Below are 19,076 nucleotides of genomic sequence, written 5' to 3' on the forward strand. Positions count from 1 at the left end.
ATCATGGATGGAGATCAGGGTGCCTTGTGAGGATCCGCTGACGAGTGGCTAATCTGCCTTTGTCATCGGTCCTATTGGCCAATGTGCAATCGCTGGACAATAATTTGGATGAACTAAAAGCACTTATATCCTACCAACGGGACATTAAAAACTGTAATATCTTATGTTTCACAGAGTCATGGCTGAACAAAGACATGAATAACATACAGCTGGTGGGTTATACACTGTATCGGCAGAATCGAACAGCAGCCTCTGGTAAGACAAAGGGTGGGGGTCTATGTATATTTGTAAACAACAGCTGGTGCATGATATCTAAGGAAGTCTATAGGTTTTGCTTGCCTGAGGTAGAGTATCTCCCGAGTGGTGCAGCGGTCTAAGGCATTGCATGTCACTACAGTCCCTGGTTCGAATTCAGACTGTATCACATGCAGCCGTGATTGGGAGTCCCATAGGGTGGCGCACAATTGGCCCAGCGTCGTCCGGGAAGGCCGTCATTGTAAATAAGAATTTGTTCTGAACTGACTTGCCTGGTTAAATTTTTAAAAATCCTCCCATGATAAACTGTAGACAAAACTATATACTTTTTCTTAAAACTGCATTGTTGGTTAAGGGCTTGAAAGTAAACGTTTCACTGTAGGCTCTACATGTGTTGTATTCGGCGCATGTGACAAGTAACATTTGATTTGATTGAATATGATATCTGAGTGAAATTGACTAATACAGCCAATGTTGGACCCCTGGAGGTAAGGGACCCTGCATCCCAGGTCTGGATTTGTCCATGCCCATGATTAATACAAGTTTAGATGGCTGGCTAGACTAACTACTTGTCACACCCTGATCTGTTTCACCTGTCTTTGTGATTGTCTCTACCCTCCTCCAGGTGTCGCCCATCTTCCCCATTATTCCCTGTGTATTTATACCTGTGTTCTCTGATTGTCTCTTGCCAGTTTGTCATGTCAACCAGATTTTTTTGTCTCAGCACCTGCTTTTCCCAGTCTCTCTTTTTTTTTACTCTTGCCTGTTCTGACTCTGAACCTGCCTACCTGCACCTGAGCCTGCCTGCACCTTTGCCCCATATCTGGATTAATGACCTCTGCCTACTCTGAGCCTGTCTGCATCCAGTACCATTCCCCCACCTCTGGTTTACTGACCCCTGCCTGATTTGACCTGTCTAGTGCCTGCCCCTGTTGGATTATTAAACCATTGTTACATTTAGGTTCTGGGTCTTACCTGAATAAATCACTGACAGTGTCACCAGAAAAGCACCATCAAACCTCCTCCTCCATGCTTCATGGTGGGAGCCACGCATGCGCAGATCACCTACTCTGTGTTTCACTAAAACATGGCAGTTGGAACCTAAAATCTCACATTTTAACTCATCAGACCAAAGGGCAGACTTCCAACAGTCTAATGTCCATTGCTCGTGTTTCTTGGCCCAAGCAAGTCTCTTTTTATTATTGGTGTCCTTTAGTAGTGGTTTCTTTGCAGCAATTCAACCATGAAGGCCTGATTCACAGTGTCCTCTGAACAGTTGATGTTGAGATGTGTTTGGGACTTGAACTCTGTGAAGCATTTGTTTGGGCTGCAATTTCTGAGGTGCAGTTCACTAATAAACTTATCCTCTCCAACAGAGGTAACTCTGGGTCTTCCTTTTCTATGGTGGTCCTCATGAGAGCCAGTTTCATTATATTGCTTGATGTTTTTTGCAATTGCACTTGAAGAAACTTTCAAAGTTCTTGAAATGTTCTGGATCGACTGATCTTTATGTCTTAAAGTAGTTATGGGCTGTCGTTTCTCTTTGCTAATTTGAGCTGTTCTTACCATAATGTGGACTTGGTCTTTTACCAAATAGGGCTATCTTCTGTATACCACCCCTACCTTGTTACAACACAACTGATTGACTCAAACACATTAAGAAGTGAAGAAGTTCGACAAATGAACTTTTAACAAGGCACACCTGTTAATTGAAATGCATTCCAGATGACTACCTCATGAATATGGTTGAGATAATGCCAAGAGTGTGCAAAGCTGTCATCAAAGGCAAAGGGTGACTACTTTCAAAAATCTCAAATATAAAATATATTTTGATTTGTTTAAAAGAATCCACCCCTTTTTTTCAATTTTTGCCTAAAATGACATACCCAAATCTAACTGCCTGTGGCTCAGGCCCTGAAGCAAATATATGCATATTATTGTTACAATTTGAAAGAAAACACTTTGAAGTTTGTGGAAATGTGAACAGAATGTAGGAGAATATAACATGAATGTAGGAGATCTGGTAAAGGATAATACAAAAAACAACCGTTTTCTTGTATTTTTTTGAACCATCATCTTTGAAATGCAAAAGAGGGCCATAAGGTATTATTCCAGCCCAGGTGCAATTTCGATGTTGTCCACTAGATGGCAACGTTTTAGACTGATCCAATGAACCATTGTATTTCTTTTCAAAAAATTTATCATGACTGCCCAAATGTTCCTAACACTTTTTTTTGGGGGGGGGGGGGTTACTACATGATTCCATTTGTGTTATTTCATAGTTTTGATGTCTTCACTATTATTCTACAATGTAGAAAATAGTACAAATATAGAAAAATCCTGGAATGAGTATGCATGTCCAAACTTTTGACTGGTAATGTATGTACAGTATAGAGAGATTACATTTTTTGGGGGCCAAATAATGTCCCCATGCCAGATAGTGTCCCCTTCTACATCACAGTGGGATTCGATAAATTATTAGCGTCTGTTGCTATATCAACGGTGTGATGACCTAATGTTGGATGTCATTACAGCCTAAATTACATTATTTTCATCATCGCTATGCAAACAAGGCTGATTTCCAATTTCGCTGTTTAAGCATGTCACATTGGTATGAATGATTCGGGAGACAGGCAGACAGAATGCGTAATAAGTTTTTTTATTAAGCCCAAATTACGGAGTGCCGTGTAAAGGCATGGGGATGAAGACCAAACAAACACGTAACAAAACACAGGGTAGAAACCCAAAACAAAACAGCGAGGAGTACACTCGCACAATGATTAACCCACGGTACGAGACCTACAAACCTGACTCAGTTACACCAGCTCTGTCAGGAGGAATGGGCCAAAATTCACAGAACTTATTGTGGTAAGCTTGTGGAAGGCTTCCCAAAACATTTGACCCAAGTTAAACAATTGAAAGGCAATGCTACCAAATTCTAATTTAGTGTATATAAACTTCTGACCCACTAGGAATGTGATGAAATAAATAAAAGCTGAAATAAATCATTCTCTCTACTATTATTCTGACATTTCATGTTTTTAAAATAAAGTGGTGATCCTATCTTACCTAAGGCAGGGAATGTTTACGAGGATTAAATGTCAGGGATTGTGAAAAACTGAGTTTAAATGCATTTGGCTAAGGTGTATGTAAACGTCCGACTTCAACTGTATATACAAATAGTAATCAGTGGGAATATGGGACAGGTGTGCGCAATGAAAATGTCAGAGGGATCCATGACCAAGCAAACGCTTATGCCTGGAACCGACCCTGCCTATATGGTCCATTGCACAGTTGCTTTTTGCTACATTGTGTCACAATCGGATAGCACACCTGTAAGATCTATAGAGAGGTGTGTACACATGTCACGAGGAACTTTAGCTTTTGATTGTTGAACCAGATAACATGATTTAACCAAATATGTTTGGTATCCATTAGTGGGAGTGAGAGGTTAGTTAGAGAACCTTTTCGACCCACCTTACCTTGGCGATACAATCTTCGTTCTCAATTCTGCCAAAACATGTGTTTTCTAAAATGTCTGTGTCCAGTTTCAGTGGTACTCAGTGATGTGTTGTGTTGGATGTGCCCCAAACATAACGCTTTATATAATTTTTTTGCAGTATTACTTAAGTGCCTTGTTGCAAATAGGATAAATGTTTTGGAGTATTTGTATTCTGTACATGCTTCCGTCCTTTCACTCTGTCATTTAGGTGAGTATTGAAGAGTAACTACAATGTTGTTGATCCATCCTCCCTTTTCTCATTTCACAACCATTCAACGCTGTAACTGTTTTGAAATCACCATTGGCTTCATGGTGAAATATCTGAGCAGTTTCGTTCCTCTGCGGCTACTGAGTTAAGAAGGACGCCTGTATCTTTGTAATGACTGGGTGTATTGATAAACCATCCAAAGTCTAATTAATAACTTCACCATGCTCAAAGGGATATTCAGCATCAACATTTTATTTTTCCAATTTGTGTCCTTCTTTGCAAGGTATTGAAAAACCTCCCTGGTCTTTATGGTTGTATCTGTGCTTGAAATAGACATTTGTATGTGTGGGGTACAGATATGGGTAGTCATAAAAAAAACAATGTTAACCACTATTATTGAACACAGAATGAGTCCGTGCAACTAATTATATGATTTTTTTAAGCACATTTTTATTCCTGAATTTATTTAGGCTTGCCATGACAAAGGGGTTGAAAACGTATTGACTTTTCAGTATTCATTTTTTTAAATATATATATTTTACCCAACTTATTGACATTTCAGTATTTAAAAAAATGTTAATATACATTTTACCCACTTTTTCTCCCCAATTTCGATCTTGTCTCATCGCTGCAACTCCCCAACGGGCTCGGGAGACGAAGGTCATGTCATGCATCCTCCTTAACACCTGCCCACTTAACCCGGAAGGAAGGAAACACCGTTCAACTGACGACTGAGGTCAGCTTACAGGCGCCCGGCTGCCACAAGAAGACGCTAGAGCGTGATGATCCAAGTAAAGCACCCTGACTAAACCCTCCCCTAACCTCCCCTAATGTGCGCCGGCTCTGTAGTGACGCCTCTAGCCTTTGACCGCTGCGCCACTTGGGAGGCCCAGACATTTCAGCTTTTAATTTTTATGAATTTTCTACAAACGAAATTCCACTACTCAATTTTAAATTGAGGCTGTAACACAACAAAATGTGGAAAAGTTAAGGGGTGTGAATACTTTTTGAAGGCACTGTAGTCCTTAGTGATGTGGATACCGTGGAACTTGAAGCTCTCTACCTGCTCCTGTACAGCCCTGTTGATGTGAAGCTGATTGTGAAATCCACAATCAGCTCCTTTGTCTTGCTGACGTTGAGGGAGAGGTTGTTCTCCTGGCACCACACTTTTAGGTCTCTGAACTTCTCCCTATAGGCTGTCTCATCGGTGATCAGGCCTACCACTGTTGTTGGAGTCGTGCACGTCCACACAGTCCTAAGTGAACAGGGATTACTGGAGGGGACTAAACACACACCACTGAGGGGACACTAAGCAAACACCACACGCCCCTGTGTTGAAAGTAAGCGTGGAGGATGTGTTGTTGCCTACCCTCACCACCTAGCGGCGGCCCGTCAGGAAGTCCACGATCCAGTTGCAGAGGGAGGTGTTCAGTCCCTGGGTCCTTAGATTATTGATGCGCTTGGAGGGCACTATGGTGTTGAACGCTGAGCTTTAGTCAATGAACATCATTCTCACATAGGTATTCCTTTTGTCCAGGTGGGAAAGGGCAGTGTGGAGTGTAATAGAGATTGCATCATCTGTGGATCTGTTTGGGTGGTTTGCTAATTGGAGTGGGTCCAGGGTGTCTGGGAAGATGGTGTTGATGTGAGCCATGACCAGCCTTTCAAAGCATTTCATGGCTACAGATGTGAGTGCTACAGTACGTGACGATAGTAATTTAGACAGGTTACCTTAGCGTTCTTGGGCACAGGAACTGTGGTGGTTGAACATGGTTGAACAGGTCAGTGAAGACTGGTCAGCACATGCTCCAAGTACGCGTCCTGGCAATCTGTCTGGCCCTGCGGCCTTGTGAATGTTAATCTGTTTAAAGGTGTTACTCACATCGGCTGTGGAGTTTGGGATCTCACAGTCATCCGGAACAGCTGGTGCTCTCATGCATGGTTCAGCATTGTTTGCCTCGAAGCAACCATAGTACGCATTTGGCTCGTCTGGTAGGCTTGCGTCAATGGGCAGTTCATGGCTGGTTTTCTCTTTGTATTCCGTGATCGTTTGCAAGACCTGCCACATCTGACGAGTATCAGAGCCGGTGTAGTAGGATTTGATCTTAGTTCTGTATTGACGCTTTACCTGTTTGATGGCTCGTCGGAGGGCATAGCGGGAGTTCTTATAAGCGTCCGGATTAGTGTCTTGATCCTTGAATGCGGCAGCTCCAGTTTTTAGTGCAGATTTTCCTTGTAATCTATGGCTTCTGGTTGGGAATTGTATGTACGGTAACTGTGGGGATGAATTTGTCGATGCACTTATTAATGAAGCCGGTGACTGATGTGGTAAACTCCTCAATGACATTGGAAGAATCACGGAATATATTCCAGTCTGTGCTTGCAAAACGGTCCTGTAATTTAGCATCCGCTTCATCGAACCACTTCCATATTGAGCTGGTACTGGGTACTTCCAAGTTTTTCTTGTAACCAGGAATCAGGAGTATAGAGTTATGGTCAAATTTGCCAAATGGAGGACAAGGGAGAGCTTTGTATGCGTCTCTGTCTATGGAATAAAGGTGATTTAGAGTTTTTTGCCTGTTGTTCCGCAGCTCATTGAGTTTGGCTTTAGTGCCAGTTTGTGGTGGTAAGTAAACAGCTACGAAAAATACAGATGAAAACTCTCTTGGTAAATAGTATTGTCTACAGTTTATCATGAGGTATTGTAACTCAGGTGAGCAGAACCTAGAGACATCCTTAATATTAGAGATTGTGCACCAGATGTTGTTAACATAGAGACACACAACACACCCCTGACTTTGCCTGACGCTGCCATGCTGTCCTGCCAATGCTCAGAGAAACATAGGATATTACAGTTCTTCAGATCTAGTTGATAGTCATGAATGGAGCTCGTCCATTTTATTCTCAAGTGATTACACATTCGCCAATAGAACCCAGGGTGGTAGATGTGCGTTATCAACTTGCCGACTTAGTTTCGTCAGTTATTCTGCACCCTCTATAACGCTGCTTCTTTCTTCTTCAAGTGTTGCGGATTTGGGCCTGGTCCAGGATGAGCAGAATGTCAATCGACTCAGTCTCAATGAAGTAGAATCCTCATCCAAATTGAGATTAGTGATCACTGTTCTGATGTCCAGAAGTTATTTTCAGTTATAGGAATCATGGAGGAAACATGATGTACAAGAACAGTTAAGATCAGCGCAAAAAAAAAACACAAAATAGCGCAAAAAAAACACAAAATAGCACAATTGGTCAGCAACCCATAAAACGGTTGCTATTCCCTCCAGCGCCATAATATTATTATGTTTTGACTTTGTGGCTGTGTTATTTAATGTAAATGGGGTCAAGTGGCCAATGTAGATATTGTAATTTCCTGGTTGCTTAAATTCTACAAGCACTATGTGAGAAAACAATCACTGAATAGTGTAGAGAATCATTGTACAATCTAAATCGCTATGAAATATATTTTTAATAACAAAAAAATATTTTTTACAGCTGTTTGAAGCTGGTGGACCTACACCGAAGGTAAAAGGCTCAGCGAGTCTCCCAATGTTATATGGAAATAGGATGCGGGGAGGGGGAGATTTGTTTTGAATGCATCCTCGTGCTGTTGCAATTCCCCTAGCTTCCACATAGGGAAGCTAGGGGCACATTTAAATGTCACTTATTTCAAGTTGCATCATTGAAATATATGGTTTCTCAAGGCCTTCCCACACTGTTCAACAGATTATTAACAATTATTACATGTCACACTGGTATGACCAAATTAACATATACAGTGGGGCAAAAAAAGTATTTAGTCAGCCACCAATTGTGCAAGTTCTCCCACTTAAAAAGATGAGAGAGGCCTGTAATTTTCATCATAGGTAAACGTCAACTATGACAGACAAAATGAAAAAGAAAAATCCATAAAATCACATTGTAGGATTTTTTATGAATTTATTTGCAAATTATGGTGGGAAATAAGTATTTGGTCAAGGTTTTCACACACTGTTGCTGGTATTTTGGCCCATTCCTCCATGCAGATCTCCTCTAGAGCAATGATGTTTTGGGGCTGTTGCTGGGCAACACAGACTTTCAACTCCCTCCAAAGATTTTCTATGGGGTTGAGATCTGGAGACTGGCTAGGCCACTCCAGGACCTTGAAATTCTTCTTATGAATCCACTCCTTCGTTGCCTGGGCAGTGTGTCTGGGATCATTGTCATGCTGAAAGACCCAGCCACGTTTCATCTTCAATGCCCTTGCTGATGGAAGGAGGTTTTCACTCAAAATCTCACGATACATGGCCCCCATTCATTCTTTCCTTTACACGGATCAGTCGTCCTGGTCCCTTTGCTGAACAACAGCCCCAAAGCATGATGTTTCCACCCCCATGCTTCACAGTAGGTATGGTGTTCTTTGGATGCAACTCAGAATTCTTTGTCCTCCAAACACGACGAGATTAGTTTTTACCAAAAAGTTATATTTTGGTTTCATCTGACCATATGACATTCTCCCAATCTTCTTCTGGATCATCCAAATGCTCTCTACCAAACTTCAGATGGGCCTGGACATGTACTTGCTTAAGCAGGGGGACACGTCTGGCACTGCAGGATTTGAGTCCCTGGCAGCATAGTGTGTTACTGATGGTAGGCTTTGTTACTTTGGTCCCAGCTCTCTGCAGGTCATTCACTAGGTCCCCCCGTGTGGTTCTGGGATTTTTGCTCACCGTTCTTGTGATCATTTTGACCCCACGGGGTGAGATCTTGAGTGGAGCCCCAGATCGAGGGAGATTATCAGTGGTCTTGTATGTCTTCCATTTCCTAATAATTGCTCCCACAGTTGATTTCTTCAAACCAAGCTGCTTACCTATTGCAGATTCAGTCTTCCCAGCCTGGTGCAGGTCTACAATTTTGTTTCTGGTGTCCTTTGACAGCTCTTTGGTCTTGGCCATAGTGGAGTTTGGAGTGTGACTGTTTGAGGTTGTGGACAGGTGTCTTTTATACTGATAACAAGTTCAAACAGGTGCCATTAATACAGGTAACGAGTAGAGGACAGAGGAGCCTCTTAAAGAAGAAGTTACAGGTCTGTGAGAGCCAGAATTCTTACTTGTTTGTAGGTGACCAAATACAAATTTTCCACCATAATTTGCAACGAAATTCATTAAAAATCCTACAATGTGATTTTCTCGATTTTTCTTCTTCTCATTTTGTCTGTCATAATTGAAGTGTACCTATGATGAAAATTACAGGCCTCTCTCATCGTTTTAAGTGGGAGAACTTGCACAATTGGTGGCTGACTAAATACTTTTTTGCCCCACTGTATATATATATATATATATATATATATATATATATATATATATATATATTTGAAATATGATATCCAATTGGTAGTTGTCCCATCGCTGCAAATCCGGTAGAACTCGAGAGAGGTGATGCGTCCCCTGAAACACGATCCTGCCAAGCCGGACTGCTTCTTGACACACTGCTTGCTTAACCCAGAAGCCAGCCCCACCAATTTGTCAAACTCCATCCAACTGGCAATCGAATTCATTTTGCAGGTGCCCAGCCCGGCACAAGGAGTCGCTAGAGTGCGATGGGACAAGGAAATCCCGGCTGGCCAAACCCTCTCCTAACCCAGATAACGCTGGGCCAATTTTGTGCCGCCTCATGGGTCTTCCGTTCATGGCCGGCTGTGACACAGCCTGGGATCAAACCCAGGTCTGTAGTGACTCCTCAATGCAGTGCCTTACACTGCTGCACCACTCGGGAGGCCCACAAATTAAAATCTTGACTGTTTACGATTTGCTTCAATTCTGCCTGTGTAACTGGTGTGAAATGGCTTGCTAGTTAGCTGTGCGTGCTAGTATCATTTCATTCGGGGGTGTCACTCACTCTGAGACCATGAAGTAATTGTTTCTCTTGCTCTGCAAAGGCTGTGACTTTTGTGGAGCGATAGGTAATGATCAAGAGGCTTTGTGGGAGACAGTTGTTGTGTTCAGAGGGTCCCTGGTTTGAGCCCAGGTTGGACAAAGATAGGGATAGAAGTAACACTGTGACATTGATGCTGTTGCCCAGGATCACTCAGTTGGGCTCTGCCCAGCTGCTGGGGTTGCTGCGGAGAAGGAGGTCAAAGGGGGGTGAGTGTAACTGGTGTGAAATGGCTAGCTAGTTAGCTGTGTGCGCTGATGTCATTCCTCTGAGACCTTGAAGTAGTTGTTACGCTTGCTCTGCAAGGGTTCCAGCTTTTGTGGCGCGATAAGTAACAATGCTTCGTGGGAGGCAGTTGTTGATGTGTGCAGAGGGTCCCTGGTTCAAACCCAGGTTGGGACAAGGAGAAGGATGGAAGCAAAACTGTTACAGCGGCACATTCTGCTTTTGGCTTGCAAGGCTACATCAACTGGACATATCAAGCATGGATGGCATCGAAAGAACAACAACATGCTGTTGCTGTGATGTTGGCGGTGTTTTGTCTCCAGAAACCAGCATGTCGTCATTGCCAGCCATGTTCCTATTGGTCAGTCACTGGTATCAGCTCGTAACACCAGCCACACTACACGATAAAGGATAAATAGAAGTTAGTCAGAGCCTATGACCACACGTAGTGGTACTCGTCAGACCTAGACCCTGTCACACTGACCGAGCCAAGACTTCTGACAATCGTATACGACCTAAGAATTTGCCCACGACGTGGAAATTTTATCTGGGACGGCAAAATTGTGGCTTAAGACGTCTAAAATCGTACAGTCTGTGTGGGCCTTTAAGTGTGAACTGTAATTTTTATTTAGTCTATACCAAAACTGAATACAAAACTGTACGCCCCAATGAAAAGCAAACACCTTTTTTTATTTGCTCTGTATTATACAAAATAATAGTCCCTCTTCCCTTTTTCAAGTGAACTGGAGAGACGCTTCCTGCATTCCTTTTGGTGTGGTGGTAAAGGTCTGCAGTGAGACCTCTGTCTAACCACACCACATTACTTTGCAAGATACCATATGGAAATGCAAGACAAACACAATGAGGAGAAGGAGGAGCATAAAACAAGTAATTTTCATAGTATGTTTTATGGACCGGCATATAATTATTTGTTGGGTATAGTAGTTCTGCACTTTGTTTGTCAAATGGTCCAATTTAGGTACCTTAGCAGTCGCCTCACTATAAAATATGTCAGAGACCAGGACAGAAATGAGAATGACAATCCGTCTTATAACGAACAGGTTTGGGGGTCAATTCTGAATTGAGTTGCAAATTACTCTTAAATTCCAATTAAATTCTTGAATTTCATTTGAATTTCAATTAAAGGAAGTAGAATTGAATTTAATGAAATTCAAATGGGTTAATTATTCATCACCATAGAAATATTTATTTTGACATCATTAGAGCTTCAAAGCTACCGGTATTTTACAAAAAGTTACAAGAATCTTTGGTAATTAACATGTAATCTATGGCAATCTATTGTATCTTTGGTAATTTATACCTGAATAACTTTCATATATAGTATTAATTACATATGTGTCCACAATGTCCATGAGTTTCTAGTGGAAAGACGATATGGATAAAGAGAAAATAGCCTAATTAATGAAAAAAGCATAGAATCAACAATGGCATTATTTTCAATTAACTCTGCAACTCTTCCGACTATTGACTTTTTTTCAAAACTGCCACCAGTTTAGGGCCAAAACATTTGCAACAAGACATATTGACATAGTAAAATAAATAAAAGTGTGTAAAAAAAAAATATATATATATTTCATACTAAAACCCTCATATTAAACACCAATGGTATTCAAGTTTATTGTTAATATTTAGGATAATGTTTTACAGCTTTGTCATTAAATTTTGTATTTAAAAACCATCGTATTTGATTATTTTATATGATAATCTAAAGTCCCCCCAACATTTGAACGTTACCAAACTTCTGGTAGTTTCCTGGCAAACTTCGAAAGTTTCCAGTAATATACCCTCCCTTTGCAACCCTTTTACCAATACCATGTAGCATAAGGTTGGAAAAACGATTTTAAATAATTACAAACAACCCATGTTGTGGGTTGTTTATAGTAATTAATAATTATCGTAATGTTTTTTCATGTCAGAAATAAATAAATAAATAAAATCCCAGAATGCATCAGATCAAACACTGCAGCATTGAGATACTTTTAAATGACTTATTGTAATTCTATGCACTTCCGTATGGAAAGGAACAGCAAACATGACAAAGAAAAATACTGTTTGACAGATGAGTTATAATCAAAGTAATATGTGTAATGTTACAGTGCCTTCAGAAAGTATTCACGTCCCTTAACCTTTACAGCTTGAATTTAAAATTGATTAAATTGAGATTTTTCCCCCACTGACCTAGTCACAATAACCCAGAATGTGAAAGTGGAATTATGTTTTTAGACATTTTTACAAATTGTAAAAAAATGTAAAGCTGACATTTCTTGAGTCAATAAGTATTTAACCCCTTTGTTATAGCAAGCCTACATTCAGGGGTAGAAATGTGATTATAAAGTCACATAATAACTTGCATGGACTTACTGTGTGCAATAATAGTGTTTAACATGATTTTTGACTACCCCGTCCCTGTACCCCAGCCATACAATTATCTGTAAGGTACCTCTGTCGAGCAGTGAATGTCAAACACACATTCACCCACAAAGACCAGGGAGGTTTTCCAATGCCTCGCAAAGAAGGGCACCTATTGGTAAATGGGTAAAAAATATAAAAAAGCAGACAATGAATATCCATTTGAGCAAGGTGATGGTATTTATTACACTTTGGATGGTGTATCAATACATCCAGTCACTACAAAGATACAGGCATCCTTCCTAACTCAGTTGGCGGAGAGGAAGGAAACCGCTCAGAGATTTCACCATGAGGCCAATGGTTACTTTATAACAGTTATAGAGTTTAATGGCTGTGATAGGAGAAAACTGAGGATGGATCAACAACATTGTAGCTCCTCCACAACACTAACCTAATTGACAGAGGGAAAAGAAGGACACCTGTACAGAATAAAAGTATTCCAAAACATGCATCCTGTTTGCAACAAGGCACTAACAGGTCCCAGACGTGCTCAATGGGATTGAGATCCGGGCTCTTCGCTGGCCATGGCAGAACACTAACATTCCTGTCTTGCAGGGAATCACGCACAGTACGAGCAGTATGGCTGGTGGCATTGTCATGCTGGAGTGTCATGTCAGGATGAGCCTGCAGGAAGTGTACCACATGAGGGAGGAGGATGTCTTCCCTGTAACGCATAGCGTTGAGATTGCTTGCAATGACAACAAGCTCAGTCTGATGATGCTGTGACACACCACCCCAAACTATGACGGACCCTCCACCTCCAAATCGATCCTGCTCCAGAGTACAGGCCTCGGTGCAATGCTCATTCCTTCGACGATAAACGCAAATCCGACCATCACCCCTGGTGAAACAACCGCTACTCGTCAGTGAAGAGCACTTTTTGCCAGTCCTGTCTGGTCTAGCAACGGTGGGTTTGTGCCCATAGGCGATGTTGTTGCCGGTGATGTCTGGTGAGGACCTGCCTTACAACAGGCCTACAAGCCCTCGGTCCAGCCTCTCTCAGCCTATTGTGGACAGTCTGAGCACTGATGGAGGGATTGTGCGTTCCTGGTGTAACTTGGGCAGTTGTTGTTGCCATCCTGTACCTGTCACGCAGGTGTAATGTTCGGATGTACAGATCCTGTGCAGGTGTTGTTACATGTGTTATGCCACTGCAAGGACGATCAGCTGTCCGTCCTGTCTCCCTGTAGCGCTGTCTTCGGCGTCTCACAGTACGGACATTGCAATATATTCCCTGGACACATCTGCAGTCCTCATGCCTCCTTGCATCATGCCTAAGGCACGTTCACGCAGATGAGCAGGGACTCAGGGCATCTTTCTTTTGGTGTTTTTCAGAGTCAGTAGAAAGGTCTCTTTTGTGTCCTAAGTTTTCATAACTGTGACCTTAATTGCCTACCGTCTGTAAGCTGTTCGTGTCTTAACGACCGTTCCACAGGTGCATGTTCATTAATTGTTTATGGTTCATTGAACAAGCATGAGAAACAGTGTTCAAACCCTTTACAATGAAGATCTGTGAAGTTATTTGGATTTTTATGAATGATTTTGAAAGACAAGGTCCTGAAAAAGGGACTTTTCTTTTTTGGCTGAGTTTATGTAAAATGTATGCAAAGTTTTACCTTTAAAATGCCCAAGTATACAAAACATGACAAGTTTCTAGGAAATTTGTAAAGAACATTCCCTTTGTGCTATATGGATGTAAATTGGATTTGTGTATATAACTAAACTGCTAAGTCCATCATATACATATTCTAAACCACATATTCCCTTTGATATGTAATGTTTTACCATTATTCCTCCTCCACTAAACTTCCCACTTGGCACAATGCATTCGGGCAGGTAGTGTTCTCCTGGCATCCGCCAAACCCATATTAGTCCGTCGGACTGCCAGATGGTAAAGCGTGATTCATCACACCAGAGAACGATTTTCCTTTACTCCAGATTCCAATGGCGGCTAGCTATACCTCATTCCAGCCTACATTTGTCATTGCGCATGGTGATCTTAGGCTTTTGTGCACTTGCAGTTGACCGGGGCAGCTCTAGCAGGGCAGAGATTTGATGGACTGACTTGTTGGAAAGGTAGCATTCTATGATGGTGCCATGTTGAAAGTCACTGAGCTCTTCAGTAAGGGCATTCTACTGCCAATGTTTGTCTATGGAGATTGCATGGCTGTTTTCTCGATTTTATACACCTGTCCACAACGGTGTGGCTGAAATAGCCGAATCCACTCATTTGAAGGGGTGTCCACATACTTTTGTATATATAGTCTATTTTCGAGGGATTCACAGCCATCTATAGTTCATTGAACTGACTGAATACGTTAAGATTTGTATACATTGGCCACCAGGGGTCCAAAGATTCAAAGACCACCAGGGGACCATGGCAGAGTTTTAGTTTGGATTGTTCCTGCTCCCTTCAATAGTGTTCTTCACCAATCACTTGAGGGGAACGGATAGTAAGGGGTGCAGTCTCCCTTTCAAATAATACAAGTGGTCGAAAAATAAACAAGACAAATAGTCTAAAAGTGTAGTAAATATATATATCGAGTGAGAGAAATTAAATTCTCAATCATTATGTACGTAAATATGGTTGTGTTCGCTTCCCACGATGCAGTGCAATTGTACGTAAACCAAATATTTTATATTATATTGACAAGACAGTCGAGTGACTGTCCTAACAATGGAAATACATGTCCATGAAGATGGAAGGCGGGCGAAAAGAGAGATATCTTGTGGGACCATTCTAGCTAATAAGAGGGCAAATACGCGTGTGAACAACAGTCACAACTCCGATATAAAGTAGTTTTTTCTAAGTTGCTGAAATCTCACGTGCGTCTACTTATATCGGTGCGTTCGTGACAATCAAAAAATTGACCAAATTCGACACTTGTCATTGACTTCCTTACAACAATTTCTCATTGGTTGTCTTATTTTCGTGGACAGATTTTGGGCGGAGTAAACCCTCTCGCTTTGCCTCTTCCTCTCTGATATAACTGGCTAGCCATCTTCTTGACAAGAGTAAGGTAGGCGCTGTTTGGATTGTCAGTTCCATGAAGTGGGAAATAGTGACAGTGTATTCTTGGAAATGTGTTTCAATGACCTTTTAAACAAGTGTTAGTATTGAATATTTTTTAATTCGCAAGTCAAGAGGGGAGAGTAGACTTGATCCGCATGATGTCTTACGTACTTGTCCCAACGTAGAGGAGTGTTGCAGCTAGCAAGCTAGCCAGCCAACGTTAGCACTTTGAGTGGAGTGGAGGGGTACGGGCCCGCCTCAGACTAAAGTAGCTCCTGCAGCTGGGGAGCTCTCTCTGCGACAGCGGCCATCTGACAACTACGGAGTCGGGACATTACTTACTGGGCAGGCCGGTTCTGACGGATCAAAGCTTTGGATCAGTTATTTAATTGCGAGCTAATTCTATTGGCAAACGCCGCATTGCTTGAATTGAGAGGGTCTGTCTTCAATGTTATGAACTCGTAAAATGCAACAGGAGAGGAGGTAGGATGACATACTCGTCTTGATAATAGAATAACTGACATCGATGCAAATACGCTGTTTCAGATAGCCATTTGTCAGCTGATACTAGCCCACTCGCGTTTGACGCAGGATATTTAGACTGGAGTTGTAAACGCAGGCTCTCAAAATGTCTAAAATGCCGGCTAAAAAGAAGAGCTGTTTTCAGATCACAAGTGTGACACAGGCTCAGGTGGCGGCCAGCAGTGCCACGGATGACACAGAGAGCCTGGACGACCCAGACGAATCACGGACTGAAGACGTGTTGTCGGAAATCTTCGACATGTCCCGGGCTGACTACGAGCCAGAGGTATGTGATCGAAGTTCATCTGAGGAAACCCTAAACCATGTAGGGGAGCAAGAGGCACCTGGCGTTATACCTCAAGTTGGGCAGCTACCTGCATTGTCGGGTCCCGCAAATGAGGGTTTTGCTACTCGAAAGGTGGGAGTGGCAGGCTCTCATGTTAGCCAGCAAACTCTGGGAACTGGTTCCTCAAGCGACCTCCCTACTATCTCTCAGTCCAGGCTCGTGCAACAGCCTGCCCCAGTGACCAGTGGGGTGGCTACCAACGTGTCAGTGAGCACATCCCAGCCAGTAGTGACTAGTTCAACCCCAACTTCTACAACGTCGACAACAAGTTGCAGTTCACGCTTCAGGGTCATCAAACTTGATCATGGTACTGGAGAGCCCTTCAGAAGGGGCCGATGGACTTGCACAGAGTTCTATGAGAAAGACTCGGAGGGTAACACAGTGGTTAACAGGACTGCGGATAACATTAGGCATGCCAATGCGTTGGACCCCAGCGCCGACAGGGACAGCGGGCTGGGGTTGACAGGTGGTTCGGTGGTCGCACCGGCGACTCTCTCAGGCCAGGGCCTAGACTCTATAGTGGATGCTGCTGCACTTAGTGCCTCGCACATTCACCCAGTGGACACACTGCTACAGCAGCAGCAGCTCCACCACCAGAACTACAACATGGGGCAGCCTGGAACAGCCACAGCCAACGCTTTCCCCACCAACAAACCCGTGGCTGTCTCAGTTCAGCAGCCTGCGCTGGGTACTATCCAACCCGCTGCCCCCCAGAACCTCCTTGTGGGGTTCAACGGTCTGCCTCAAACTGGCATCCACATACAGAAATCTCATAGCGTGCCCCCGGCAGCCCAGACCCAGCCGCTGGCTTACTCTCTCCAGCAGCAGCAACCCATTCTACAGCATCTTCCACTGGGACACCATCTATCCAACCAACCCCCAGGCCTGCCCCAGAACCAAGCGGACTACTACCAACACCACCAACCTGTCATGGAGGCAGTGGTGTCGGCTGGCCAGACCCTTTCCATGACCAGCCTCTCCGTGGGACAACCTATGGGTCAGGGCCCATCGCCGGTCATGACTCCCGCCGCCGGGGTGCCGATGCAGGGCCAGGTAGGGGAGTTGGCAGCAGCGGAGGGAGGAGTCCCTTTACCCCTTAGTCAGCCAGCTCCAGGCTTGATGGGTGCAGGTATTGGAGGTGTTGGGGCCTCCATGCTGCTGGGCAGAGCCTCTACTCTGCAGCAGCCTGTGTGTCAGTATGCCCCCACAGGGATGCCTCAGCCCCTCGGGCTCCACTCCATGCCCCCCAGTGCCCAAAACGTGCCTACCGCCATCGTAGCCGTGACCACCAGCATCGACGGCATGCCCACCACTGTGCCCAGTGCCTCCAACACTGCTGCAGCAGTCCCTGCCACCATGTCAAACCTGACCGCCTTCTTGTTGTCCGGGCAACAGGCCCCCACGGCCCGCAATGGCGGGGGGGTGCAGGACCTCTTGGCTGCCGGGTTTGACCAGGTGGAGGAGGGCAGTAGGAAGGTGGAGGGCCTCGCGACGGCCCAGCCTCCCTCCATCGCTGAGAAAAACCTGATGAAGACCCCAGAGGGCCTGCATCAGGCTGACAACCCCTCTGTGAACAGCCTGTTTGGAATACCCATACAAATGGAGTGGGACGAGGACAGGTAAGGCCCCACCACCATCGTTCACTCTGTTACAGTTCACCATAGAATGGAATAGCCTAGCTAGAAAGTCAACTAAATGCTGTCAGGCCACATACTATGGACTCTCAGGGGCAGAGCCATTCAGATACATGACTTTGGCCTAGCCGAAAATTGCCAAAGACTCCAGTCACCCAAACCATAGACTTTTCACTCTTTTACCATCCGGCAAATGGACCAACAGGCTTTGAGACAGCTTCTACCCCCAAGCCGTAAGACTGCTAAATAGTCAATTAATGGTACCCAAACTATCTGTACTGACTCTCCATCTTGCACTGCCTTTATGGACACTCACTAGACTATGTATACACACTCACACACACTACATTGACACTCCCACACAAAACCCGCACGCATTCAAATACACTACATACACCCACACACTCATACCGACAACACAAATGCACACATAACACACACGCACTTTCATTTGCTGCTGCTACTCTGTTCTTTATTTTAGTCTTATCTATCCTGATGCCTAGTCACTTTACCTTGCCTTCATATCTGTCTCTAATACTTTACCTCTGCACATTGATCTGGTACTGGTACTCCCTGTATACATATCCATTCTTGTGCATTTAATTGTATTCCTCGTGTCACTATTTTAATTATTTTTAAACCGCGTCGCTGGGAAGGGCTCGTAGGCAAGCATTTGTACTACACCTGTTGTATTTATGTTAAAAATAAAATGTGATTTTATTAGCTATAGTGAAACAATAGCTCAATCTCCTTGGTATAAATCATTTTGGTACCGTTTCTCTCTGTATGCAGTACAATTGTCAGGTTTTTATATCAGTGTTGAATAACAACATTGCAGCTGTGGAGTGGTTTTATAAAGTGTAGGGGGTGTGGGAACTTTAAGTGTGTGTGTTCACATGGGGGAGGGTATGTTTGAAATTATGTGGCAGCCAGCTCCCTGGACACACAGTGCATTCGGAAAGTATTCAGACCCATTGAGTTTTTCCACATTTTTCTAACTTTACAGCCTTATTCTAAAATGTATTATCATT

The 19,076-nt window shown here is 43.3% G+C and overlaps 1 protein-coding gene across 1 annotated transcript in view; it reads left to right on the forward strand.

The window, feature by feature from the left end:
- The first annotated feature begins 15,532 nt into the window (after positions 1–15,532).
- The window catches only part of LOC135517123 (TSC22 domain family protein 2-like), a 39,020-nt gene continuing 35,476 nt past the window's right edge, over positions 15,533–19,076 (forward strand). The window contains exon 1 of the mRNA XM_064941153.1: positions 15,533–18,030. Within this exon, the coding sequence (XP_064797225.1) occupies positions 16,172–18,030 (1,859 nt within the window). The 5' untranslated portion in view covers positions 15,533–16,171. The remainder of the gene's footprint in view (positions 18,031–19,076) is intronic.

This window comes from Oncorhynchus masou, chromosome 3 (genome assembly GCF_036934945.1).
Source record: "Oncorhynchus masou masou isolate Uvic2021 chromosome 3, UVic_Omas_1.1, whole genome shotgun sequence".
NCBI lineage: Eukaryota > Metazoa > Chordata > Actinopteri > Salmoniformes > Salmonidae > Oncorhynchus > Oncorhynchus masou.